The 24,237-nt window shown below is 42.5% G+C and overlaps 1 protein-coding gene across 7 annotated transcripts in view; it reads right to left on the bottom strand.

The window, feature by feature from the left end:
* The window catches only part of Ptprt (protein tyrosine phosphatase receptor type T), a 1,084,881-nt gene that overhangs the window by 251,287 nt on the left and 809,357 nt on the right, over window positions 1–24,237 (bottom strand). For all 7 annotated transcript variants that reach the window (XM_021194826.1, XM_021194823.1, XM_021194825.1 and 4 more), the window contains exons 10-11: window positions 20,586–20,787; window positions 19,164–19,266 (exon numbers count right to left, since the gene is read on the bottom strand). In XM_021194826.1, coding sequence (XP_021050485.1) covers window positions 19,164–19,266; window positions 20,586–20,787 — 305 coding nt within the window. The remainder of the gene's footprint in view (window positions 1–19,163; window positions 19,267–20,585; window positions 20,788–24,237) is intronic.

The raw sequence follows: 24,237 nt of genomic DNA on the forward strand, positions 1-24,237 counted from the left end.
TATAACTGAGTGAGAAACATTTGAAAATATAGCATCAAAACAAAAAAAAATTAGTTACTTTGCAACTAAATGTTAGGAAACTACCATTTTGAGTTGAATGTAATTAATACCAACTCCCCCATACACCACCACCACCACAAAGACCAAAAACAAAACCAAAAACAAACAAAAAGCAAAAAGCAAAAAGCCAATTATACTAGTGGCTATTAAAACACTTCTTTTGTTTCAAATTATGTGTGTCTAACATGAGACATGGCTGCCCCTGGCTGTACCCCCTTCCACTTCAAAGAAGATGGTGAGTATCAATAACCTCCATATGGAGTTGTTTCAATTGTGGCAAGCTAGTCACTGGGCAAAGAAAATGCTCTAACTTCAACTGCAGACAAAATGCTGCCCAGAAAGGACAAACAGATGCAGGGAAGTCCACGGCCAAGCTCTGCCAGACAGGGTAAGCAACTCCTTCATACTTCCTGAGTCACAAAAGGTCTGTCAGATATTCTGGCCCAGAAGAGGCTAAGATAGGTGTTCCAATGTTATAGAGACAATATTGGGAACTGTCTAGACAATCAGCTGTCTCTGTTATTTCTATAAGTTTTGGAAGGTGAATCCTTTCACTTTCTGTGTATTCAGGTCTCTGATTGGATTGAAGACTAGATAGTCATAGTCTTATAGAAGCTTAATTTGTTTAGGTTTTAGGATGATGTCCCAGGTCTAAGAAGATGTTTTTAGGTTAATAATATAAGTTAGGATAGAAAATGATTTAGATACAGAACTCTGAACTCACCAAGATAGGATAAGACAATAGAATACTTTGTCTAAGTTGATAAATATACCTTAGAGTTTTCATAGTTGTTTCCTAAATGCTATCTTTGTATTCAATTTATATTTGAAAGAAAAAGAGCCTTTCGTTGGACTAAAAGGGGGAATTGTAGGGAGAATACCGTGTGAATTATAAAGATGCATAGCCTATGTCCTATGGCTTAAGCAGGAAATAGAAGTGGGACATCTAGGGGAGAGAAGCGATTCTGGGACAGAACCAGGAAGGAGACAGATGCCGGTAACCAGTCACATGGCAGAATCTAAGCTAGAATAAATGGAATATTTCAGGTTATATCTGATCAGAGAAGAACCTAGCTGTACAGCCAAGGTATTTGTCAATATATTTTAAGTCCGAGTCTTATTTCTGAGAGTGTGGGGCTGGAAGGACGAACCAGGGCCTAATTTCAACACTGATGTTACATTTTTTTTTATTTGTTTCAACCCAAACAATTAAAGGTTAACTAAATGCAGAAGTTCATAGAAGAATCCAGTTATGCTCCATCAAGTCAGACATTTAAAAGATTTGAAAAATATGAAACTGTCCACCTCAGCCTTAATGCTCTGAAACTAAAAACATTTCATTGATATTAATATGTATTGGGTTGACCATTACGCTCTGTCTTATTGGTTCAAAATTGCTATGGAGTGCTGTGTCTACAGGATGTATTGTCACATTTGGCTTTGTTCAGTTTTACTTTTCTATAAACTAAAATGTATCAATTTTTAACTTTAATTTCTGATAAAGTAAATATTGACAAAGAAAACCCATCTTTAGATGAACAAAATGTCTTTGGGAACTTTTTACTGATTTGTAAAAGTTTGAAGAAGTATCAACTCGAAAGAAACAAGTGTATCTGACAGAATCACATATTTTAATTTTAAAATACTATCAAAACACCCATAATTAAAAACTTTTCATCATTGGCACTTTGCCATTTTGGGCAGGATAGTCTTGTGTTTGGGGACCTTGTCCTATATATAAATTATTAATTAATTCATCATTAATTGACTAGATTATACCTGTACCTCCAATCAAAATAAAAAGTATCATCCTATTGTCAGACATTATTTAAGGAACAGTGGAGTATAACCACTACCATGAAAAGTCAAGAAAATGTTAATAATATAAATATATATATATGAAAAATATATGTTACCAATGAGCCAAGAAATGTAAAACAGCAGTATGTTCCCATGCAAATGCATTAAATTAACAAAATTAATATGTAAATTACAACAACCTTTTGATAGATCTGTGATTGTGTCTTTGTTCAATAATTCATCAGATTGGTAGAAAAGAAATCTGTCAATGGCTTTCAAGTTTCATAAGTGGTTTTATGACCTAGGAGTTAAAAGAGCTTGTATGCTTTGGCACGTGCATTGAATTTGAACTTTGGCTCTGAACCTTTGTTACTATGTGGCCTTCTTAGTGTTGTCATTTGTAAAAACTGATGACAACAATGTCCCCATCAATTACTACTGGGAGCAGTGAGTTAGATAACAACGTAAGGGAGCTTCTACTTCAAAGTGGAAGATTTAGCGTATTCTATTTACCCTCCACTAAAATGAGAGTGACCAGTGGAAAACATAAATTCACAAGGAAAAGAACAGGAGGAGTAAGGAGTCAATATTGAAAGCGGGGTCCCCACGCTGTGGTGTGGGGAGCCCAGTGTCTGTCCCTTCAGGCAGGAGACGAGAGGAGACTCCATAAAATTGAGAAGTTGGATGCCTGCACTTCCAAACCAGAGTGCTTGCTGCCTCTCAACTTTTCCCGCCTTTCCTTCAGTATCAGCTACTCAGCTTACTGGTTTTGTACCTCCCCCAAATCAAAATAATATCTCCAGAGGCTGAGTGGTATAAACAGGAATGAGGGAAAGTATCAGGACACAACAAACGCCTCTTTAAATGAAATATGAGCGAAATTATATAAGGATTGAAATTTCATGGTCCTTATTTTCCTAGAATATATAAGTAAATGGCTTTTTTAAAGACAGGCATTCATCTATCGCTTCTGGGGCTACATTCTTATTGGCTAGTATTGAACACACTGAAATGGGGAGTCTCTGTGGGCAGAAAAATAATGTCTGATTAGTTTAATTAGATATTACCAAAGATAACAGATAATCATACAGCTCATGATGAGTCAGACAAACAAAAATTCCCTCTACACAAGAATAGAAGGGTAAGAGGCAGTGTAGCACAGTGGTAAAGTGAAGGTTGTCAAGTGTAGAGAGACAGGTTATTAAGTTTTACAGCAGCTGTGCAGTCTAGGATATATTAATTAACCTTTCTATAGTTCAGACTCCACTCCAACAACTGTAAAATAAAGGGGAGGTGTTCCAGTTCATCCTGTATATGTACACAACTTCCCCCCACCACCACCCCTCTGTGTGTGCATGTATGCACAAGTGTGTATGAAAATATAAAGGTCAAAGGTGGACATTGAGTCTTTGCTGATCAGTCTCCGTCTTTAGATTAAAAGGGTGTCTATCACTGAACCCAGAGCTCACAATTTGAGATTGATCTGGGGGAATTCCTCCTCTCCCCATCCTGTTTGCTCCACCATAGGCTGGTCATCAAGCCCACAGAGCTCCACCATAGGCTGGTCATCGAGCCCACAGAGCTCCACCATAGGCTGGTCATCGAGCCCACAGGGCTCCACCATAGGCTGGTCATCGAGCCCACAGGGCTCCACCATAGGCTGGTCATCGAGCCCACAGAGCTCCACCATAGGCTGGTCATCGAGCCCACAGAGCTCNGCTCCACCATAGGCTGGTCATCGAGCCCACAGAGCTCCACCATAGGCTGGTCATCGAGCCCACAGAGCTCATACATGATACCAGTTATTAGAAGTTCCTTCCTCTGACTTGCAAGGCATTTTTTTTGTTTTTTGTTTGTTTGTTTGTTTGTTTTGTTTTTTTTGTTGTTGTTGTTTTCCCCCACTTCTCCAACCTCCTCACAGGTCTTATTTGACAGAGTTATGATAAGAATTAACTAAGTGAGTTAACATATGTAAATGATTTACCTCCTGGCACTTAGTAAGCTTTAAGTAAATTGCATGATGCTATATTAAAAATAGTTTACTGCTTGGCTCTGAAGTAACCTGCTTTGATGGAATTGTAAAATTAACTATTACGTATGTGGTTATATTTTTTTAAAGTGTAGGGGATAATACCACTGGGAAGATGGAAGGGAGAGAAGTATTAAATGGCTTAGGACAGGTGAATTTTCATCTATCATAGCAGGAAGTAAACAGATAATATCTTTAATCAATAATCTTAAAATAGAGCATTGTGTAGTAGTACGCCAATTCCTGGAAGAAATAGCTAAAACCTGAAATACAGTCACCCCTGGGGCAGAAAAGGGAGGGGCTGTAAATCATGGGGCAGGGAAGGGTTTTGCTATTTGATTTTCTAACTAAGTGTACTTATTAGTTTGAGGTTTTAAATTAAAGAATGAAAAGGTTAATGGATCTAGCAGACTGTCAGTACCTGCATATGAGAATAGACATATTGTACCATACTCTTTCATTCTGTTCATCTTAGTAATTCCACTCCTGGGGACTGTTTTTTCTATTTAAAGGTACAATAACAAAAGAAAAATATGAATAAATCCATTATAGTTGAGTTCTTTATAACAACAAATAACTGGAAATGACCCAAAATTTCAACTCTATGAGAATAGCTAAAAATTATGCAAACGCATGAAAGAATCTTATAAAGCAGCTATGTAAATTTATTATTTCAGGTGGCTACCCATTGGTTAAAATCACACACACACACACACACACACACACACACACACACACACACACACACAGAGGAAATCAGAATCCTGATAGAGCAAGGAGAGTTAGCATGTCTATGTTGTGCTGAGCTAAGTCCCCTGCACTCCAGAGTCCTTAAAGGGATATTTTACTGCTCTTTGGCTCACTGTGTACAAGGATTTTGTTTTTAATCCCCAAACCTGAAGCTTCTTTTTGAGCTGTGACACTTGTACTTCACCTTCATGCTTCCGTTCAGACAGAACGCATCAGCACACTTGAAACCACTAATAGCAAAGGGAACAGGTATCTAGGAGTCTTCCCTAAGCATAGTCAGATTCAGCACTTGCAATTTTTTTCTTCTCAGTTGTGGCACATTCCCCAACTAATCAGTAAAGATACCTATGTAAATTATGTGACAGCATTGAGAAACTCTCAAGATATAGCACATTAAAACCTGTGTGGTCCTATAAGCCCCTCAGTGTCTAATGAGCAGTGCCTAAAGAGACAAGGTAGGTGGCTTCTTTTTCTACTTTGCTGCAAGGTTATAAAGGTAAAATAAAAGGATGTCTGGGGCATTGCCAACCATAGCTCCTGCCCAGAGCAGGTACACAACAAGATCCAGCTAGGTGTGGCTGGGTATCTGTGACTCACTCCTAAATTCTGGATCTCAAATTTTGGTGTACATTATAGAATTTTTGGAAGTCTTGCTAAATTCCAGATTCAACTTTAGGATTTCTGATTCAATAGGTTTTGGGTGGGGCTCAAACACTCGTGTGTGTGTGTGTGTGTGTGTGTGTGTGTGTGTGTGTGTGTGTACATGGGTATATGTGCATGTGCGTACAGGTGAATGTGTACATTTGTGCACATGCCTAAAGAGTCAACACCTGATGTCTCCCTCTGCCACTTTTATCTTCTTATCTTTCTTTCTTTCTTTCTTTCTTTCCTTCTTTCTTTCTTTCTTTCTTTCTTTCTTTCTTTCTTTCTTTCTTTCTTTCTTTCTTTCTTTCTTTCTTTTCTTTTCTTTTCTTTTCTTTTCTTTCCTCTCTCTCCCCCCTCTCTCCCTCCTTCCCTCCCTCCCTTCCTCTCCCTCTCTTCCTTCCCCTCCCTCTCTTCCTTCCTTTCTTCCTGTCTGTCTTTGTTTCTTTCTTGTCTGTCTGTCAGTAAGTCAATTTTTCTGTCTGTCTGTCTGTCTTTCAGTCATACTCTAATGGAACTTGGAGTACCTAGATTGGATTGAATTGTCAGCAAATCCAGTGTTTCTCCCATCTCAGCCTACACAGTACTGGGGTTTCCCGAGTGTGTTATCACATCTGTAGTTTTATGTGGGTACTGGGATCTGAACTCGGGTTCTCATGCTTGTGCAACAAGCACTTTACCAACTGAAGCATCTCCCTGGACCCTCCAACATTTGATTTTAATGAATCCCCGTGTAATGCTGAGAAATCTAGATCAAAACATATAGACACAAACTTTAACCAAAACCAACTGGGAGCAAGATAAAGACTTTGGGGAGAGAGAAACATTTCTCAACCTGAGGTTCCTCATCTGCTTTGATCTTACTAGGGAGAGCCTTGGAATAAGGTCACTACTCTCATACTATCCCTCTCAAGCTGTTTAACAAGGCTCCCCTGGAGTCTGGACCTCAACCCAGCTTCCCGAGTGAACTTCCTGCACTATGAACAATGACAGACAGCCCTTCCCCATCCTCCTGAAGCCTAGGTGCCAATGCAGAGGCCGCCCTTTTAGGTTCCAAGAAATTATGCATTCGTTATGGAGGAAATTAACACCTCAAAGCAAACTATAATTAGGAATTCTTCAATTCAGTTTATGCTTTTTCAATTAGGCACTCTATAATTTTAATCATGGGAGCATTAACATGTTTCTGTAATTTATATACCTGTGGTATAATTAAGCCTGGGAAACACATTGCTCCAAACCTGAATGGAAGTGATTGTTTTCCCTCACACTCACAGCTCCACGGGTCCCTGATGGGGAGACAGTGCCAATTTTAACAGAGCCACTTGTATGCTGTGGAGGCCAAAGAGAACTCTCTGGCTTGGGGGACCTATGAGCTTGTCACAGACCGTGCATTGTCTTTTGAACCTGGCCCATGTGTATACATCTGTATGCCAATCTTTCCACTCCTTCCATGACTTTACAACTATGTCACCACTGGAAACAGTTTTAAACAATTATCCTTGGGAAATCTATTCAATTAAGCAGGGGCAGGGTGTCCTGCCAGAGGAGTCATAACCTGTGAGCGGTGGGAAGGAGATGGCTTAGAAATGAACAGAACAGGAAAGCAACCCTTAGCCTGGGCTGGTACCCTACCCCTTTCCAACATCTAGTCCTCATCCCACTTTTCCTGACTCTGTTATTCATAATTTCATCTCTCCCTTCTGGCCACAAAGCAAGGCCCAAATCCTGCCTGCACAGTAGTTCTCTTGGGAGTCTGAACAGTTTTGCCAATTCAAGGAATTCAGAGGCATGCTGAAAGTTTTTGTGCTTATTCAGACTGAACCTCTGAACTTTCTGAAGGTTAAAAACCTTCGTTTTTTTTCCCCCCTTCGTCTTCCTACTCTCCCCACAATAGCAAATTCAGATTTGCTGACTGCAATGAAAGGTAAAGGAACATAATCAAAACTGGCCCAGGGGGACAATGCATACAGATTCCAGCCCCGCTGAGTGACGTGCCCATACAGCCGCAGCATGTTGGCATTCGATATATTTTGTCTGATCTAAGAAAATATAGAACTTTTTTACAGAGTGAAAGTTGGAAATGGATTTGTCTCTCTCAGGCTGCTCTAGCCTGCTACTAAAGAATACAGATTTGTTTGGGGTCTGATGCTCAGCTTCACCGCACATCCATCTTCTACCTACGCCCCAACATCTGCATAGACGCAATATATTAAGATTCACCATCAGCATGTGCCAACACAACATGAATTATTTCAGACACCAGCCATTGTCATCATCATCAGAACACAGGGGTGTGTTTTTAGCCCCCACGTAGACAGGAATAGAGGAACACACTGGCAGATTCTAGATCAGCTCTTATGAGCTAACACTGTTATCTGAATGCTGAAATACATTGCCATCAAGACACAGGGTTCTGAAATCTGCAAAGCCAGCCAGGGTGGTATCCCGGCAGAATGTAAAACAGCTGCTTCTTACAGCTTAGCCACAAGCAAATGTCAGCACCATAGAGAGCCTACCTGATTCTCTGTATAGGCTCCTTTCTCCACCTGGGCCACCTATTGGCTAAATCACTAGTTCGCAAGGGTGGACCAGCAGGATCAGCATTGCCTGGGAACATATTCTAAAGGCAGTTTCTTGGGCCCCATCTTTCCATCCCTGGACACAGCCAAGAATCTGCAAGTGGACTAGCTCTCCAAATAACTGTATGTTTTACAAAAACTTGAACCATATGGAAATTAACCATGCCCTAAACCAGTAGTTCTCAACCTTCCTAATGCTGTGACCCTTAAATACAGTTTCCCCCCAGCTATAAGATTACTTGGTTGCTACTTCCTAAATGTAAATTTGCTACTGTTATGAACTGTAAATACCTAATATGCAGGCCTATCTAATATATGACCCCTGGAAAAGAGTTTTTGGGACCCCCCCCCCCAAAGGAGTCACAATCTATGGGTTGAGAACTGTTTTATGTTAAGAACCATTTGAGAACAGGTTTAGAACATATACGTTATCCCTAGGAACGTGCTATGCAGGGGGAAAGCTCCAGTTCAGTAGGTCAGGGTCTCAGCAGTAAGTAACCCAAAAGCAGGACTCATTATTCTGAGGAACCTCATGTCTCATGCCTAGCTTTACACTGTACCCATTATCCTGTCCCTCACTCATGAAAGGCTCTCTGGACTTTATCTGTATCCTCAAAAACCTGCATCAGCAATACGATTTGAAACCATGGCCTCTTTTTAGCCAGCACAGCACAAGGTGAGACCTTTATACTATGATAGAAATAATGTTCAATATAATATCCAATACCTATGGACAATGGATCCTGTAAATGTGGCTGATGAAACTAATGAGCTAATGTTTTCTTTCATATATTTAACTTAAATATCCACCTATCGTGGCTACTGTATTGTACAATTCAGATCTAAATCCATGATCTCAAACTCTTCTTCTCTTATTTGGGCTGTTACTTCTTAGTCTCAAAATGGCTACTTTTTTTTTATAGGTTTACAAGCTTTTAAAAAAAAATGTGGTCCCAAATGGACACCTACATGGAAATACAGTAGCCAAACAGCAACACCTAAGCCGCTGCAGCCAGCTTAGTAAAGGAAAGGGGAAGAAAAGCATCAATTTCTTCTTCCGAGCCATACAGACTGTAAGCTTTCTGCTATTCTTTCCCTACCAAAACTCCAGAGTCTACAAGATGATCTCCCTCTCTAACCAGCTCCAGGCAGGTGGAACTGACTTTGTGCGGTGTGTGTGTGTGTGTGTGTGTGTGTGTGTGTGTGTGTGTGTGTGTGTTTTCCAGAAGAACAAGCTAGCAAATGCCTGTGCTAGCTCAGGAATAACACCAATAGATGAGGATATGGAAATATACTAGGTGAGGCAGACTTCAAAGTCTGACTTTGGGCAGCTGCAGAGAGATACTGTGAGCCATTCCTTATCAGTTGCTCAAAATCTGAGAGACAGCAGGGGTGCAAACTGTCCTAGGGCTGAGAGCAGTATGAGATGTAGATGCCAGTAGAAAATAAAAGTTGGGGAGAGATGGGAATGCGGAGAAGGGATATTGGAGTCATTGCTACTCTGACAGCTACTCTGCTAAGTCTGACATTGCTACTCATGAGTCCACTCCCCATACTCAGTGTGGGAGGGTAAACATAAAACTCCATCTACTTATACAGCCCTCCTGCCTTTCCACAGTCTATTGCTCCTCAACATATCACCTTGAATCCATTACCACACATCTCTCATCATTGTGCAGTTATCCCATGGGAAGTTTTGTTATTATGGCCTACCTTCTAGCATCTTATCTCTAGACCATCATTCCTTGCTGCTTTTTCTTTTCTTTTATCATGTCTCTGCCTTTTATAAAGATTCGCTGACAATAGTGAGATCTTCCAGGCCTCAGCATCTCTTCTACATGCATTACCTGCCTTTATATTTTTAAGAAATCCTTTCTTATATTTTGTTGTATGAATGCATATGTGTCTGTGTGTGGTTGTACAGTTTCACGTGGATGCTTGTGGGGGGCCAAAAGAGGGTGCTGAGTCTTCAGGAGCTGAAGGTACCAGCTGTTGTGAGCTGCCAAATGTGGGTGCTGTGAACAGAACCCTGGTTCTCTGCAAGAATAGCACCAGTAGCTCACTGCTCAGCCCCTACCTTCATATTATTTTTAAGCAAGCCTCGCCCAGATGTTTCCGGTTACAGCACTTCGGTTAACTTTCGTATTGTCCCCAGTTAACATATACATCTCTTAAATTTTCTTTTCATTTTAAAGCATTATGTGTATGTGTATGTCTCTGTGTGGGCATGTACATGTGAGTGCAGGTGCCCATGGATGGTGTATGTGTATGTCTCTGTGTGGGCATGTTCATGTGAGTTCAGGTGCCCATGGATGCTGTATGTGTACGGCTGTGTGTGGGCATGTTCATGTGAGTGCAGGTGCCCATGGATGATGTATGTGTATGGCTATGTATGGGCGTGTTCATGTGAGTGCAGGTGCCCGTGGATGGCAGAGGTGGCTCATCCCTCTGGATTTGGAGTTATACTCAGTTGTGACCTGTCTGCTATGGAAGCTGGTAATCTAACTTTAGTTCTTTGCATGAACAGTTGGTACCTTACCACTGAGCCACCCCTCCAGTCCTCTTTCTTATTTTCTATTAGAGGTTAAAGTAAAAATGTTGGCCGTTTCTTCTTTTTTTCTTGTAATTGGTTTCTTTAACTTTCTCGTTTCATAAAGGAGGTTATAATCTAACCATGCTAACGTGGGTTCCTTTCTACTTCTTCACAAGCCTAGCCTCTTCCATCCCTCGAGCTGTCCCTTGGTAGAGCATCACAGAACTCTCTCCTGCTGCCCCCCTCTTCACTGTCCTTGAACTGTCCTTGAGTGTGGTCACGCTCTTTGCTGGATTTTCAGACACCACAGAGATGTTGAAGTTTCCTAATGCAAACCTCTGCTCAGACGCCTCTCCGGCACCACAGACGTTTAGAGCTTAAATAGCCCCTGTGGTAGGAGGTGAACATGGCAGCCACTCTCTTCTCTCCATCCTGGCAGCAACAGCTCCAGTCTCCATCTCTCCAGATGGCAGACAGTTCAAAATAGAACACGCTCCCTCTTCGTGTTCCATCGACTGCTCCATTTAAAATACTCTCCTCCAAACACCTGTTTTTTTTTCCCCTCCCTGGTTTGAGACTGAGTAATATAATCCAAAATCCCAACACCAGAGCCAGTGCTTGGTAAGCTGGATTGCTGGGCTGCAGAGTGAGGGCAGAGGTGGGCAGGGCTGGTTTATAATGGGAACTCAGCAGTGTAGCTAAGCTGAGCCCAAGTGAATGCAAGCCATCTATATTATTCGAGTGTTACCTTTCTTCCCTGGTGGTTTCCTGTAAAAATCGTCCTTTCCTTAAAGAGATAATCTTTAGTACATATATCCAAGTTATGCACGCTGCTATAGATGGGTGATAGATACACAGATAGTAAGATAAGGAGAGATGCACAGAAATTACCATAGCGAAGCGAATCAACATACCCACAGTTCCACACACTTTGCCTTTCTGCTTTTTTGCTTTTTGTAATAAGACTGAATTATCTGTCTGCCTGTTGTTCTTTGGTTCAACACAGGACTGACCCATCTCCTTTGGTGGTTCCACACGTCATGTCTCTAATTAAAATGGTATATCCCTTTAGTGCCATACTTAGACTGTGGGAAGAAAATACTACAGCATGCATCCTCTTATTCCTCATTTCCATTGCTGCTTCTTGTATCTGGCTTCTCATGTTCCCTAATCCGGTATGATACAGTCCCGGCATGCTTTTGGGCACAGATACAAACAGTGTTAGTTGCTTACAGAGCTAAATCTTCTTGCAGGTTATATGAAATACCTCTCATCTCTACCAAATGCTCCTTGCGAAGCAGGGCACACAGAACTCCTCATATTTAGTCCCTAGCAAAGGTGGCCAGGAGAACCGGGGGGAACTGAACAAAACAAACACGGCTTAGAGAATGATTGTAATTGCTGTCTCTCATCTACCTCCATGTGAACTGGGACTTACAAACTCCTCAGGCTGCCCCATGCTAATAAATCCTCCAAATTTTCATTTCTTTTTCCTAATTGGACACAATCATATGCTGGTGTCTGAGAATCAGATGGTAATGATTCCAATTTTGCTCGCTGTAGCTCCACGGACCAGCAAAACCCTTCTGTGATTGTTCCGTGTGCTCTCACCCTGGGCTTTGCCGTTATTAAAGGAATCCTGGAGGAAATTTGGCAACAGTTTTCTTTTCTTTTTTCCCAGTAAAGTTTCTTCATTCTTTAAAAGTTGACAGGGTCTCCAATTTTTACTGCAACTAATCACCCTGCACTTCAGAATGTGTGGTCCTAACTTGATGTGCCTGTCAATTGTATGAGACCCAGAGAGTCTCATCCGGGAGTAAATAGAACTTGCTATGACCTTGGGAAGCCATTGGCAAGATACACTGACTTCTAGTGTTCAGTCTTATATACTGTTGGATGATCCTACAGGCTGGAGCTGCTCCACGCCTACAGATGCCATAACAGGTCACAAGTACTAACTTTTCTCGTAGATGGCCCATGAGAAGTACCCAGGATGCCTCTGTAACACCTACCAGGTTCTTGAGCCCACTGGGTTGCCAGAGTACCTACATTGTTATCAACCCCACTTGAGGGTCAGAACACATGCAGTATAGGGACATCAGCTTGAAGCAAGAACAGAAGATAATCTTGCCTGTGACCACCTATAGCTGGGGGTAGTGTGGGGCATTTCCTCCTTTAACAGTCACACACATATACATATATGTATATGTATGTATATGTGTATGTGATACATGTGATATGATATACACATGTTTCCACTTACTATCAGACAACTTGAGGATCACAGAATTAGGTACCTGGTCCAAAGCTACCCAGTGAAACTGCTGATAAAGCTGAGTCTTATCCTAAAAGCCTTCCCTGTCCTATTGTGTCCAACTGAGAGGCAGATGTGATGGGGAGAACATATTGGTCTCAGGTTGTGTTCTGACCTAGCTCCTGTCGCCAGAGAGCCACAGTCACTGACACAGATTCCACACACAAGTCCTGACAGGAGATTGGTAAAGGCAGAGGGCAGCACTGGAAGAGATGGCACATTCTTCACTGAGGATGGGGGCAAGACAGTCTGGGATGTGGCAGCTGACCTGGATGCCGGAAAGGTAATGGCATACCTGCAAAGTGACATTAACAGAAGCCAGTCACACAGACGACAAAATGTGGGCATCTACTAAATATCCTTCCTAAATCTCATGATGAAGTCCAAACCCAGGGCAGAGAGAGACCTTCTTGCTCTAGTCCCTGTTTGGCCCCTCCTCTTTCTGCCTCACCTCTTGCCCTGCTCACTGACTACATAGGGCTCTTAGAACATCCCATGTACCTTCTCTGTATGGACTCTAGCCTGCATTCATTCCTCTCCCAATCTTCTCTCTCCCATTAAGTACCCTTCATTCTATATACCTCAATTAGGCAGGATTTTCTCCAGGAAGCCCTCCAGCTTCCATGCCCAGGAGGCTCATGCTGGATACCTCTCATGAGAATCCTTAGCTACGCACCCACCCTCATAGCCTCTTTTTGTCTTTTTCATACTTGTTTGCTCTTACCTAACTGCAGTATCCCCCAAAGAAGACTAATGGAAGGCCAATAAATGCCTTTGGAATGCTTGCTATCATTAGCCACTAGGGAAATGCAAATGCAAACGACAGGGAGGTATCATCTCACTCTATTTAGAATGGCTGTTATCAAATTTGAATGAAAAATAATGTGGCATGGATACGAAGTAAAAGAAACTCATAAGAAAACACAGGCAGCTCCACTCTATGGCCGTGCTCTCCCACCCCAGTACACATTGCCAATGGAAATGACACAGAATCAGCCTGGATGCCCACCAGCCGATGAGCGAAGAAAGTGCAGTGTATCTACCCAATGGAGAGCTACTCAGCCATGAAGAAAGATGAAATCCTGTCATTTGAAGGAGAGTGAATGGAACTGGACAAATGTGTGCCAAAGAAAGGAAGCCAGACACAAAAGGCATGGACCGGATGGTCTCTCTCATAGCGAGACTCCCCAAGCCATGCAGAATGGTGGTAGCTAGAGGTTGCATGCCAAGGGTAGGTACAGAAAGGTTGGCTTTGATCAGTGTGTGCTGTGCCAGTGTTAAAATATCACACTGATCAAAAGTGAGCACCATAAAACCAGCTGGTTCCTCTGTACAGCAGGGATGCATCAAGTGCTTGACAGACAGCCACATGCGGTCGGCGGAGATCCGACCAGATAGCTCACAAAGAAGGGCATCTTCATTGTCAGAGGAAGATCTGTCTGAGAACTATTCTGTTTAGGAAGAGAAGGAAGCTAACAAAATGCATGGCCTTAGCATCTGGAATCCACAAGGTAGGCACGACAAATACCCTGAATTAAATAATCACATGCTTTATTAACTACGTGTTGGGGTTTTTGTTTGTTTGTTTATCTGCTTCATGCTTGTGTTTTTATTTGTTTGTTGGCATCTACTATTGGCTAGATGTTATTCCAAGTTAAGAAGGCCCAGTGGCACCAAGACTTCAAGTGTCTTAGGGTCAAGACAAGGGAATCTAAAACAATAAAACAACAAACAAACAAACAAAAAAAAAACCTCAAAACAAAGAAAGCTTACAGATGCATAATGTATTCATAACACAGTGAAAAGCTCAGGATTGAACCAGGAAGGAATCACATGGGTTACTGTTGTGTAAAACCTGGTAAAGGGGCAGAGTGAATTTAAATGAAACGAGAAATAAGGTTAAGGGCAGATGCTGACAGGCCTTGAATTTCATGCTAAGAAGCTTGAACTTAATGCAATAGAAAACCAGTGACCCATTTAAGAATTTTAAGCAGGGAAGCTAACTTGATCCAATTTGTGCATCCCAAGGACCACTCCAGCAGTTTGGTGGGGGGGACAGACCCAAGACAGAGATGCTCTTGACAGACATGAGGCAGGGCACCTAGCTGGCCAGGATAATGGGTCTGGCAAAGCCGTATTTCCAACCAGGGCTGATCTGCAAACCAGGGGACAATGCAGGAGAATGAGTGGAAGAGATAGGAGACCAAGAAAAGATCCTTGCAAGAATGTCTGCTGTAGCTGGGGGAGCGTCTCCCACAGATTTTTTTCGCAGACCCCCATCCTCCCTCCCCACCCCACATCTCACTGCAGGGACTGCATTATGGGTGATTAATTCATGGCCAAGTTACTTTCTTATGAAGGTTACCACAGATACATCAGCGTGACAGGTGGGGCGTGGGGGAAGAAGGTTCAGTGTGTTCGAGTCAGAGCTGAATATTAGATTCCAGTCACCATTTGATTGATCTTTTAAGCAATTCTGGGATTCTGTCACTTAAAAACCAATAAATCTTTGAAGGCCCGAGGAGAGCAATACAAAAGCAATAAATCTCCATTGTGGAGTATTAGAAAAATAGGCCAAGCTGCCGAGTTGGTTTGGCTGGAGGGTGCAGGAACCTCATGCAGTCAGCTCCATGATGCACATACACACCCCCTTCTTGCTCTGAACTCTCAAAGGAGTCAAACCTGGGAGGCTTCCAAGGAGTGGGAGGCTGGAATTTGGCCCCATCAGCAGTTAAGCAGTGTGGGTTGGAGGAAGAAAAGACTGCCTAGGGGCCTGGAGGCCAAGGCTTAGGGATGAATCTATGAGAATTAAAATAGGAAAATACATAGAGGGATAGATTATAGGCTGGGGCTATGCAGTCCAGACTTATAGGGCACACCCCTTGTCCCCAATATTATACCCAACTGGCAAAAAAATCGACACTATACAGCACCCCCTAAAATTCTTTCAAGTTTCCCTTGACCCAGTAAGACTATAAGCCAGAACTACTGGGGAAGCAATGAACTCAGACTCTGATCTAAGTTCAACTACCTGATAGTTACATGAGTTATCAATGGGTCAGGATCTAGATGACTGGATGGCAAATCTCTGTAAGGGAGTTTCTAGACTGTGTTAATTGAGGTGTAAAAAAGCCCTATCCTAAATGTGGGGAGCACTGTTCCACAGGCTGTGGTCTTGAGTTGATAGAAGAGGAGAAAGTGAAATGGGTACAGAGCTCATCATTCTCTGCTTCCGGACTGTGGATACAATGTGACCAGCTGCCAGGGTCTCCGGTCATCATGACTGTACTACTTTTAAACTGTGAGCCAAAATCAATTCTTCCTTCTTTAAATTGTTTTGGTCAGGAGTTTTGTTACCATGGGGAGAAATTAATAAAACACTGGACCTTGAGCCAATAATTTAATATCTCAGACTTCAATTTCTCTCCCCCTCTGTCTAAAATAGAGATGGTATTTCCCAACTAATTAACCTACCAGAAAACTTAGAGTGAGGGCATTCAACAGAAATAAAAATATTATCAATTGTGAAGTCTTTTTTGTATGCTTGTATTGCATTTATATTTTTGATTTGATATGGGGGAATAGGGGCACATGAATTTGAATGTCAGGGGACAACTTGCTAGGCATCAGGTCTTTTCATCTACCATGTGGATTCCCAGGAATTGAACTCGTATCATTGGGTTCAGTGGCAAGCACCTTTACCTGCAGAGCCATCTTGCCAGACAAAATTTTTCTCTTAAGCATGGCTCTTTTCACACTGACATAATATTTGTGCTTATTTACAGGGTACAAATGATAATTCAATACCGGAACACACCATATATCATGATTGAGTTAGGATAATTGGGCTTCTGAAACATGTCATTTCCACATGTTGGGATCTTTGACATTTTTCTAGTTATGTGAAACATGTTATATATTATTGTCTGCTACAACTACTGTACTGTGCTAGCAGGCATTTGGACGCTTCTCTCAATAACTTTAAAACATGATTCAAGGCATCTTTGGCCAAATGCCTGAAGCAAGCTGGGGGGCGGGAATGCTCTCAAGTTGTAGAGCATCAAGCTGCTTTTCTTACCAGCTTACAGAGTAGCACAGTTCCTGTTTTCCTGTGTGTAGCTCATCTCTCCATCATGTTCACAGGTACTCCCAGTCTGTACAGTTGGCTCACTATATCCCTTGATTTGCTTCATGGTTTTGTTTGTTGATATAGGTGTTCATTGTCTCACCTCCATGACTTATTCTATGGCAGACTTACACAAGAATAAGTCTCAAGAAGGCAGAGTAAGCTGTTCTTACTCCATGCTATACCATGTTAGTTCACTTCACTACATAGCAAGTGCTCAATAAACACCTGTTGTGGCCAGCTGCCTCCAAGATGCATATCCTATGCTCAGGACTGATGGCCAGGTAGAAAGGGGTAACTGAGATATACAGTAGTATTTGGGCTCTCAGAACAGTTGTCCTGAAAGGCCTTCTCTCTGTCGTTTCTCAGTCTCCTCCCCTTCTTGGCAAATGCCCAGGCACTGGTCTGAAAATAAATCCAGAGACAGAGCGTACGCCCACTCTCAGTGAACCAGAGCCTTGAGGAGGAAAACAGCCAGAGATGTCTAGACACCAACCATTTCCCCTTTGAGCAGTGACATTTCCTTCCATTTCTCGAGATGGAAATGTCAGCAAACTATGCCATGCATACCATCCTCCTAGTAAGGTGGCTTGGTTCAGTCAAATGAACATGGGGTAAGGGTCAGAACTGGGCTTCTGTCTTGCCTGGTCTACTTGTTTCTTGGTATAGATCAACTCATCAGCTTCTGTTTGTTTCAGTTTCCAAGTCTTAAAACTGGGAGACGCTTTACAGACGTCTGATGAACAGAGTGCTGTATAGATGATGGGTATGCAGCAGTATGATGTGGTTCCTTCAATACCCTCGTTTCTGCACCTGAGCTTCCTGGTTTGAAAATGAAAATACCATCTCAAGGTCTATATGGAAAACTAAATGTGTCAGAGCAGCTAGAGAGAAAGCAGGGGATGGGGACCTTGGTCTGAAATGCCAGCGTCTGCTTTGGATTATTAGACAAAAGACAGTTTTTGCCATGCTGTAGCGAGAGGCCCATGAGCAGCACCCCAACACATGGAAGGCCATGTTCCCAGGGCCTAGTAAAGAGGGTCATCCCCCAGTCTTCAGACTAGGCAAAAGCTTCTGCATTTCTGTGGCTTTACTCTGTTGCCCCCATCACATACTTTCTGGGTAGAGTTGAATGAAGGGTGAAAATGAAGGTCAGGACTATCTATCTCAGAAGCCTCCTCTGGGCTTGTCTCCCGGCTCCCGGGGCATGCAAGGTGAGGCTGCTAAAAAGCCAATCCCTAGTAGATCCCCATGGCTCTCAAATTAGCCTGAGCCTCCCAGACACACCGTTTCCTATCCATCTCCCCACCCCCAGCTTGCTCTTTAGTTTAAAACCAACTTAACTAGGCATGGGTGCTTTGATTTTAACAAGTCACCCTTCTCCTGGATCATACTGGACGCTTGTAACAAGTCAAACTTTATTCAGCACAGTGTCACCTTCTCTGGGAGTTCATTCTCAGGGTTTATAAGTCCTGTGAAGATTTCCATGAGGCATCATAGCATTGTAACTGTGTCATATGTCTGTCTCTGTTACTCTAGTCTGAACAACAGCTCCCACATCCCATTCATTATATAAAGGGACCTGGTCCATGCTTGCTGGGTTGAATTGAGCGCATTTGGAAGTTCCACCTAACATTCTACTTATTTTGGTGGACCGAGGGCCCGAGGCCTGGAGTTTTGAGCAAACCCAGCAGTCAACACTTTTACCTTACACAATGAATGAATGACAACCCATCCTGACAGCTATGACCTTGCCCTGGTCAACCTAACTGATAAGATTCTGTTCTTGGTGCCTGGGTGCCCATTTGAGCCCCAACAAACTCTCACTAAAATAAGCAGTGGGATATTGCAGGCACAGCCCCTGTGGGCCTCTAGCATCTCATAGCTCTGAATGGAAAGGAGCCACACCTAGGGCTCATCCTATTTGAAATCTGTGATCAGATTCCTTGGAGAATTCAGTCTGCCTGTCTGCCTGTCTGCCTGTCTGTCTATTTGTCTATTAAGTCAGTGAGTCAGGCAATATTGCAAAAGTACTGGGTCTAGGCTTTCCACCCACAAACTACATTTTCCTTAATTATGTTCCAGAAATGTCTCTCCCTGGCCATTTTAGGCCCCTATCAGGATGTTCTCTTTGAACTGATGTTCACTGTGAGGAAGATCCTGGCTCAGCACCTCCTTGCAAATTGGGCTTAGAGTTGCTGACCATCTTCCTTGTAGCAAATCCAGCTTCTGGCTTATTGAAGCCAGGAACATTGCCAGTCATGTGATTCACATGGAGATGTGTGAGGTATAGAAGGGAGAAATGCAGACAGACCACAGTTCCTCACCTGACTGGGGCTCCCCTGGACTGGGCAGGTTTGAGCATCACCGTGATAGTTGTATCTGTTTCGTTGAGTGGGGTATCTGCATCATATTCAGGCATTGATGGAGCTGGGAAAGAGAGAGAAATTGGAACTGATCAAGCACGGTCTCATATGCCTCTGGACACTTCCCATCCTATCTCATCCTATCCCCTTGATCCCATCCCAGGGGAACAGAGGTAGTGAGTGGTAGTAAGGATACCATGGTGTCAGAGACCATCAATAAGGAAGGCCTTGGCTTCCCATCTACTTCTCTCCCAGTGCTATAGTCTGAGGAGGGGTCAGACATGCCCATCATCAAAATGTGCCCCTCCTACCCAGAAAAAAAAAGGAATACATGGGACATAGAAGTACTTTATAAAGACATGAAAAGTCAGCCTTGTTATATGCATTTAGATGCAAATTAAAGGAAAGATGAATTAGCTCCATTTTTTTTTCACAAGACCCTTTCCCCCCACAGGAGTGTGACTAAATCTAATCCTTTGAAAGGGTAATTTAGCCATTTGTATTATGAGCTATTAAAACCCACATCTCTTTTAATTCTTTTTTTCAGTTTCTGAATTTAATCCTAAAGTTATAATCCCAATCAACGATTTAAAGTTTATTTTGTAACATGTTTATTGGAGCGCTATTTTATAAAAACGTAGAAACACCAAATATATTCAACCACAAGGGACTGTTTAATTAAATTACGTCCATCCAGTTGACAGAACATTGTAATGAAAGCAGTGTGGGAAATACTTAGGGGAGAAGGATAAGTGGAAACATTAAGCTACGGAAAATCATGGCTTTTGCAAAACCGCATGCAAAATACATATGCATGTAGACTAGATTGCATAGATAGTCCAAAATAGGGATGCTGTAAATAAACATTCTGCAGTGGTTCTGCTTCTTGCTATCAGGCAGGGTGGTGCACCCTGCTGGTAGAACAGTTTGCAATCTTAGGTTACTGCAGCTTGGCCATTCATTCCTTCATCCCTTCATCCCTTCTTCATCCCTTCATCCTTCATCCCTTCATCTGATATTTCATGAGAGCCAGTACTGTGGGTATCTTATACTACAAAGTATTCTGTTTGGAAAATAAATCTACAAAACAACTTTTATAAGTTCTCTCTCTCTCTCTCTCTCTCTCTCTCTCTCTCTCTCTCTCTCTCTCTCTCCCTTTCTCTCTTTCTCCCTCATTCACGCCTCCTCTTAATGAACCTCAGGAATTGGACTTTGAGCAGCCCCGTAGTGACCTTAAATTGTTGTGTAATTCGTTCCATTGCCATCAATGATAGTTGGTTCTGTCTCTTTTTATTCCAGAAAATTACCAAGCATACAAGAGAAGGAGTGCAAAGTGCATACCCCCCCCCCACACACATACTTTTCTCTTTCTAAAAGAGATACCTGAAATCTTGGTGGCAATCCGAGTAGTGACTGGGGGTCCGAAGCCCTTGGCTGTGCTGGCCTTGATGGTGAAAGAATAGGTAGTCCCAGGGTACAGACCCACAAAAAGGTGGTGGGTTTCATTCCGGAGTTTGAACACTTTTCCCCTCTGGCTGGACAGGTCAGCACTTGGATCCAGTGAGCCCACAGCCTTGTAGTTAATCTGTGTGACAAAATGATATATGAGCACATAAATGTCCTACTCACTAACCAAGGGAACTCAGTAGAGAGGGGCAGCAGGGGCAGGATGGAGAAGAGAGGTAAGCTAAACCACTATGTGACAGAGCTTAAGCCACTATGTGACAGAGCTGCTTTGTATCATCCACAGTACAAACAACCACAGCCCTGAGTTTTCTACCAACAAGCCCATGGAACAACCGTGTCTAACCCAATCAGAACATGATACCTTAAGCTGTCTACACTCCTCCAGCCCCCAGAGTTTACAAAGCGGGCAGCTGTAGAGGAGTTACCCCAAGGGAGAGGAGACAGTAGCACAAAGGTAAAATTATGGGTGGATGGGGAGGATGCTGGAGCTGGAGGTAGGGAGTTTTAATCAGGATGAGAGAGGGAAGATGGGGAGGTGGGAGAATAGGGAGAGGTTAACAAAAAGGAAGAGGATATGAAAAGCCACCAAAGGATAGAAACTTGCTGTCTTTGCTATCTCATGATCCAGTTCACAAAACATAAAGGGATTTGATGGCAGATGCCTCCCATGATTTGGTAATGTCAGTCCTAGGAGCAGTGGGCCACTAAACAAAATGTCCAGTGCCAAGTATGAGATACCACTGTGGCTGTTGGTTAGGAAGACTCTTCCTGAAGGCACCACAGATCTTGAATGCAAAGTATAAAGGAATCGAACTGGAATTGAGCTAGAAGCGTCCTCTCTGCTGGAGACTTCTCACTATTATGTCCAACAGTGCTACTGACTGCTGCAGGAAGGAAGGAAAGATATCAATGGTTAACCCAGCTATGATCTCTATGAACTATTCTACCAACCTGTCAGGGAAGATGGGCTCACTGGTACAATAATGGTAGGAATACAATATGAGCAGCTGACTGCTCTTGAACTTGAGGCCCACTCCATGAGAGAACCCATCCCTGGTATTGTATGCCCAGTCAAACATTTGTTACTGAAGAGGTGCCCCAATGGGGAAAACTACTACACTGTTGCTTAGCTAATGGCATAAGCTGATATAACATCAAGCTGCCTTTCAAGCATCTATGTTTATACCTACAAAGGATACTCTTAGCCCTAATTAGAGAAGCCTATCGTTGCAGTCAGGAACAGTGGCATTTAGAACTTCTGGCTGGACAGGATGCTGAGAATAAATGATAGTTAAAGGCTTAGCCCCAAACCAGACATTCATACCATGTCCTAAGGATATGATGACAAAGATCATTATTAAGGTGGTGTGGAAAGAATTTACAAGACCAAAGATAGACTGAAAGGCTGCTAAATATATTCTTTTAAGCATGACAATATCATGGAAATCATGAATTCATATCTGTTGTTGTTATTAACACCGAAACTATAAAAGAATGCCCCAGCCAACAGTCAGCTATGGACTAGGGAGGAGATCATGGGGCCTTGCCACTTACTGCTGAATTACTGGCAGCTAACAAACTATGTGAGGGGGAGGCATCGTATCTAGTGTTGAAATCACTTGCAAATCTACCAGGCTGAGATGAATGGTCCAAATCCAGAATCACACTTAAGATGGCCTAACTTAGATGCAGGGGGACACAAGACAAAAGATACAAAATCTGGAAAGAAATCAGTAGGGAAGTAGAAGCTAGAAAGATTGGTAGGAAGATGAGAGTATGAGAGGGTACTCAGAAAATATTACATGCATGTATCAAATTGTCAAAGAAGAAAACCTACTAGTAGAAATATACTGTAGTAACAACAAAGCAAATTTCTCTTATTAATATATCTTGATGTACTTGATACATCCAACAATACTATCATTTTAGTCTGCTATCAACACCAAAACACTAATGAGGTAGCTCATATTCTATAACTCATTTTAAATCTTAGAGATCTGGTATGTATCTGGTATTGAACATTAATCAATTGGACTAACCCTTTCCAAAGTATAGTATCTCCTGTGTTTAAAATACAGAATCCCCTATAGGATGGGGATTGCTCACAAGGCAACTAGGGTTCAGCTGACTCCATGTAAATGACAGGTGAAAAGCAAAAGGTTTGGAGTTCAGACCCCCAGAATCCATATAAATGCCACATGGGCATCGTGGCTCCCTTGTGATACTTCTTATATGTTAAGCTCTGGGTTGAGTGCAGAGAACCTACCTTAATGAACAGGGTGGGAGAATCATCAGAAAGAATTCCCAGTAGCAACCTCAGACCTCCATATGCACATACACCACCATACCCAGGATAACATGCACATACATCTACATATATGGCACAGACATGCCAAAGAATATAGACCATGTGTTCTATCCCACACACCAGTAGTGTTTGATCACATCTAGTTGGAAGAATCATAGTTATTTTCATGAGCGAATTGGCTGGTAATAACTTGCATTAAATCAGCACTTTCCAAATGGTCTGTGATGGGGTCTCAGTGTTGTGTCTTCCAATTCATTGCAGACAGATGTTCATGTGAAGGCCATGCTCCGTGATACTCAGTACATGAGTTGACAACAATCTGACCCTTTTATATTCTGCAATGTCTGTGTCCACTGGTCACAAGGTAGATGTCATGGAAATGCCAGGGTATCTAAGTCTTGAGGTTCCCTCCCTCAATTTCTGCATTTGCCTCACTGTCAACTTAACTAATGGTAACTGTCTGATAAGCTGTCTTCCATGGATGGCAGTGTAAATGTCAGGAGCCTGGATTGCATCGCTTTTACAGTAGCCTGCACAGGATTCTTTCAACATAATATTTTTATTAATTGCAGAGTATTATGATCACATGCAATCCTTACTCTTCCCCCTAACTCCCAGAACATCCTGCCCCACATCCTCCCAACTTTGTGAAGATTTATTATTTATTTTTTATTTTATATTATTAGCACTTGCCCGCATGCGTGTGTGGGCTCCATATGTATGCCTGGCACCCACAGAGTCTGGAAGAGAGCTTTAGATCCCCTAGAACTAGAGTTACAGAAGACTGTGAGCTGCTTGGTGTGGATGCTAGGAATTGAACCCAGGTCCTCTGTGAGGGCAGCAAGTGCTCTTAACCACCACTGAGGCATCTCTCCAGGTCCAGTCTAATTTTTTTTTTTCAAAATCCTACTGAGTAAAGTTTGTGCTGATCATATACTCATAGGTGTGGGGCCATCCACTGAAGCACAGCTGACCTTTCAGAGGCCATCTCTTTAAAGAAAACTGTGTTTCCCTCTCCAGAAGCCATTAGAGATTCTCCACCCCACCATACCAAAGTTTCACTGGCTTGATCTTATGCAAGTCCCAAGAAGGCAACTGTAGCTGCTGATACAGAGCATTTTTAAATGTTTTTTTTTTAAATCTACTTTGTTACATTAAGAAATTATTAGCCGGGCGTGGTGGCGCACGCCTTTAATCCCAGCACTCGGGAGGCAGAGGCAGGTGGATTTCTGAGTTCGAGGCCAGCCTGGTCTACAAAGT

This window comes from Mus pahari, chromosome 3 (assembly GCF_900095145.1).
Source record: "Mus pahari chromosome 3, PAHARI_EIJ_v1.1, whole genome shotgun sequence".
Taxonomy (NCBI): Eukaryota; Metazoa; Chordata; class Mammalia; order Rodentia; family Muridae; genus Mus; species Mus pahari.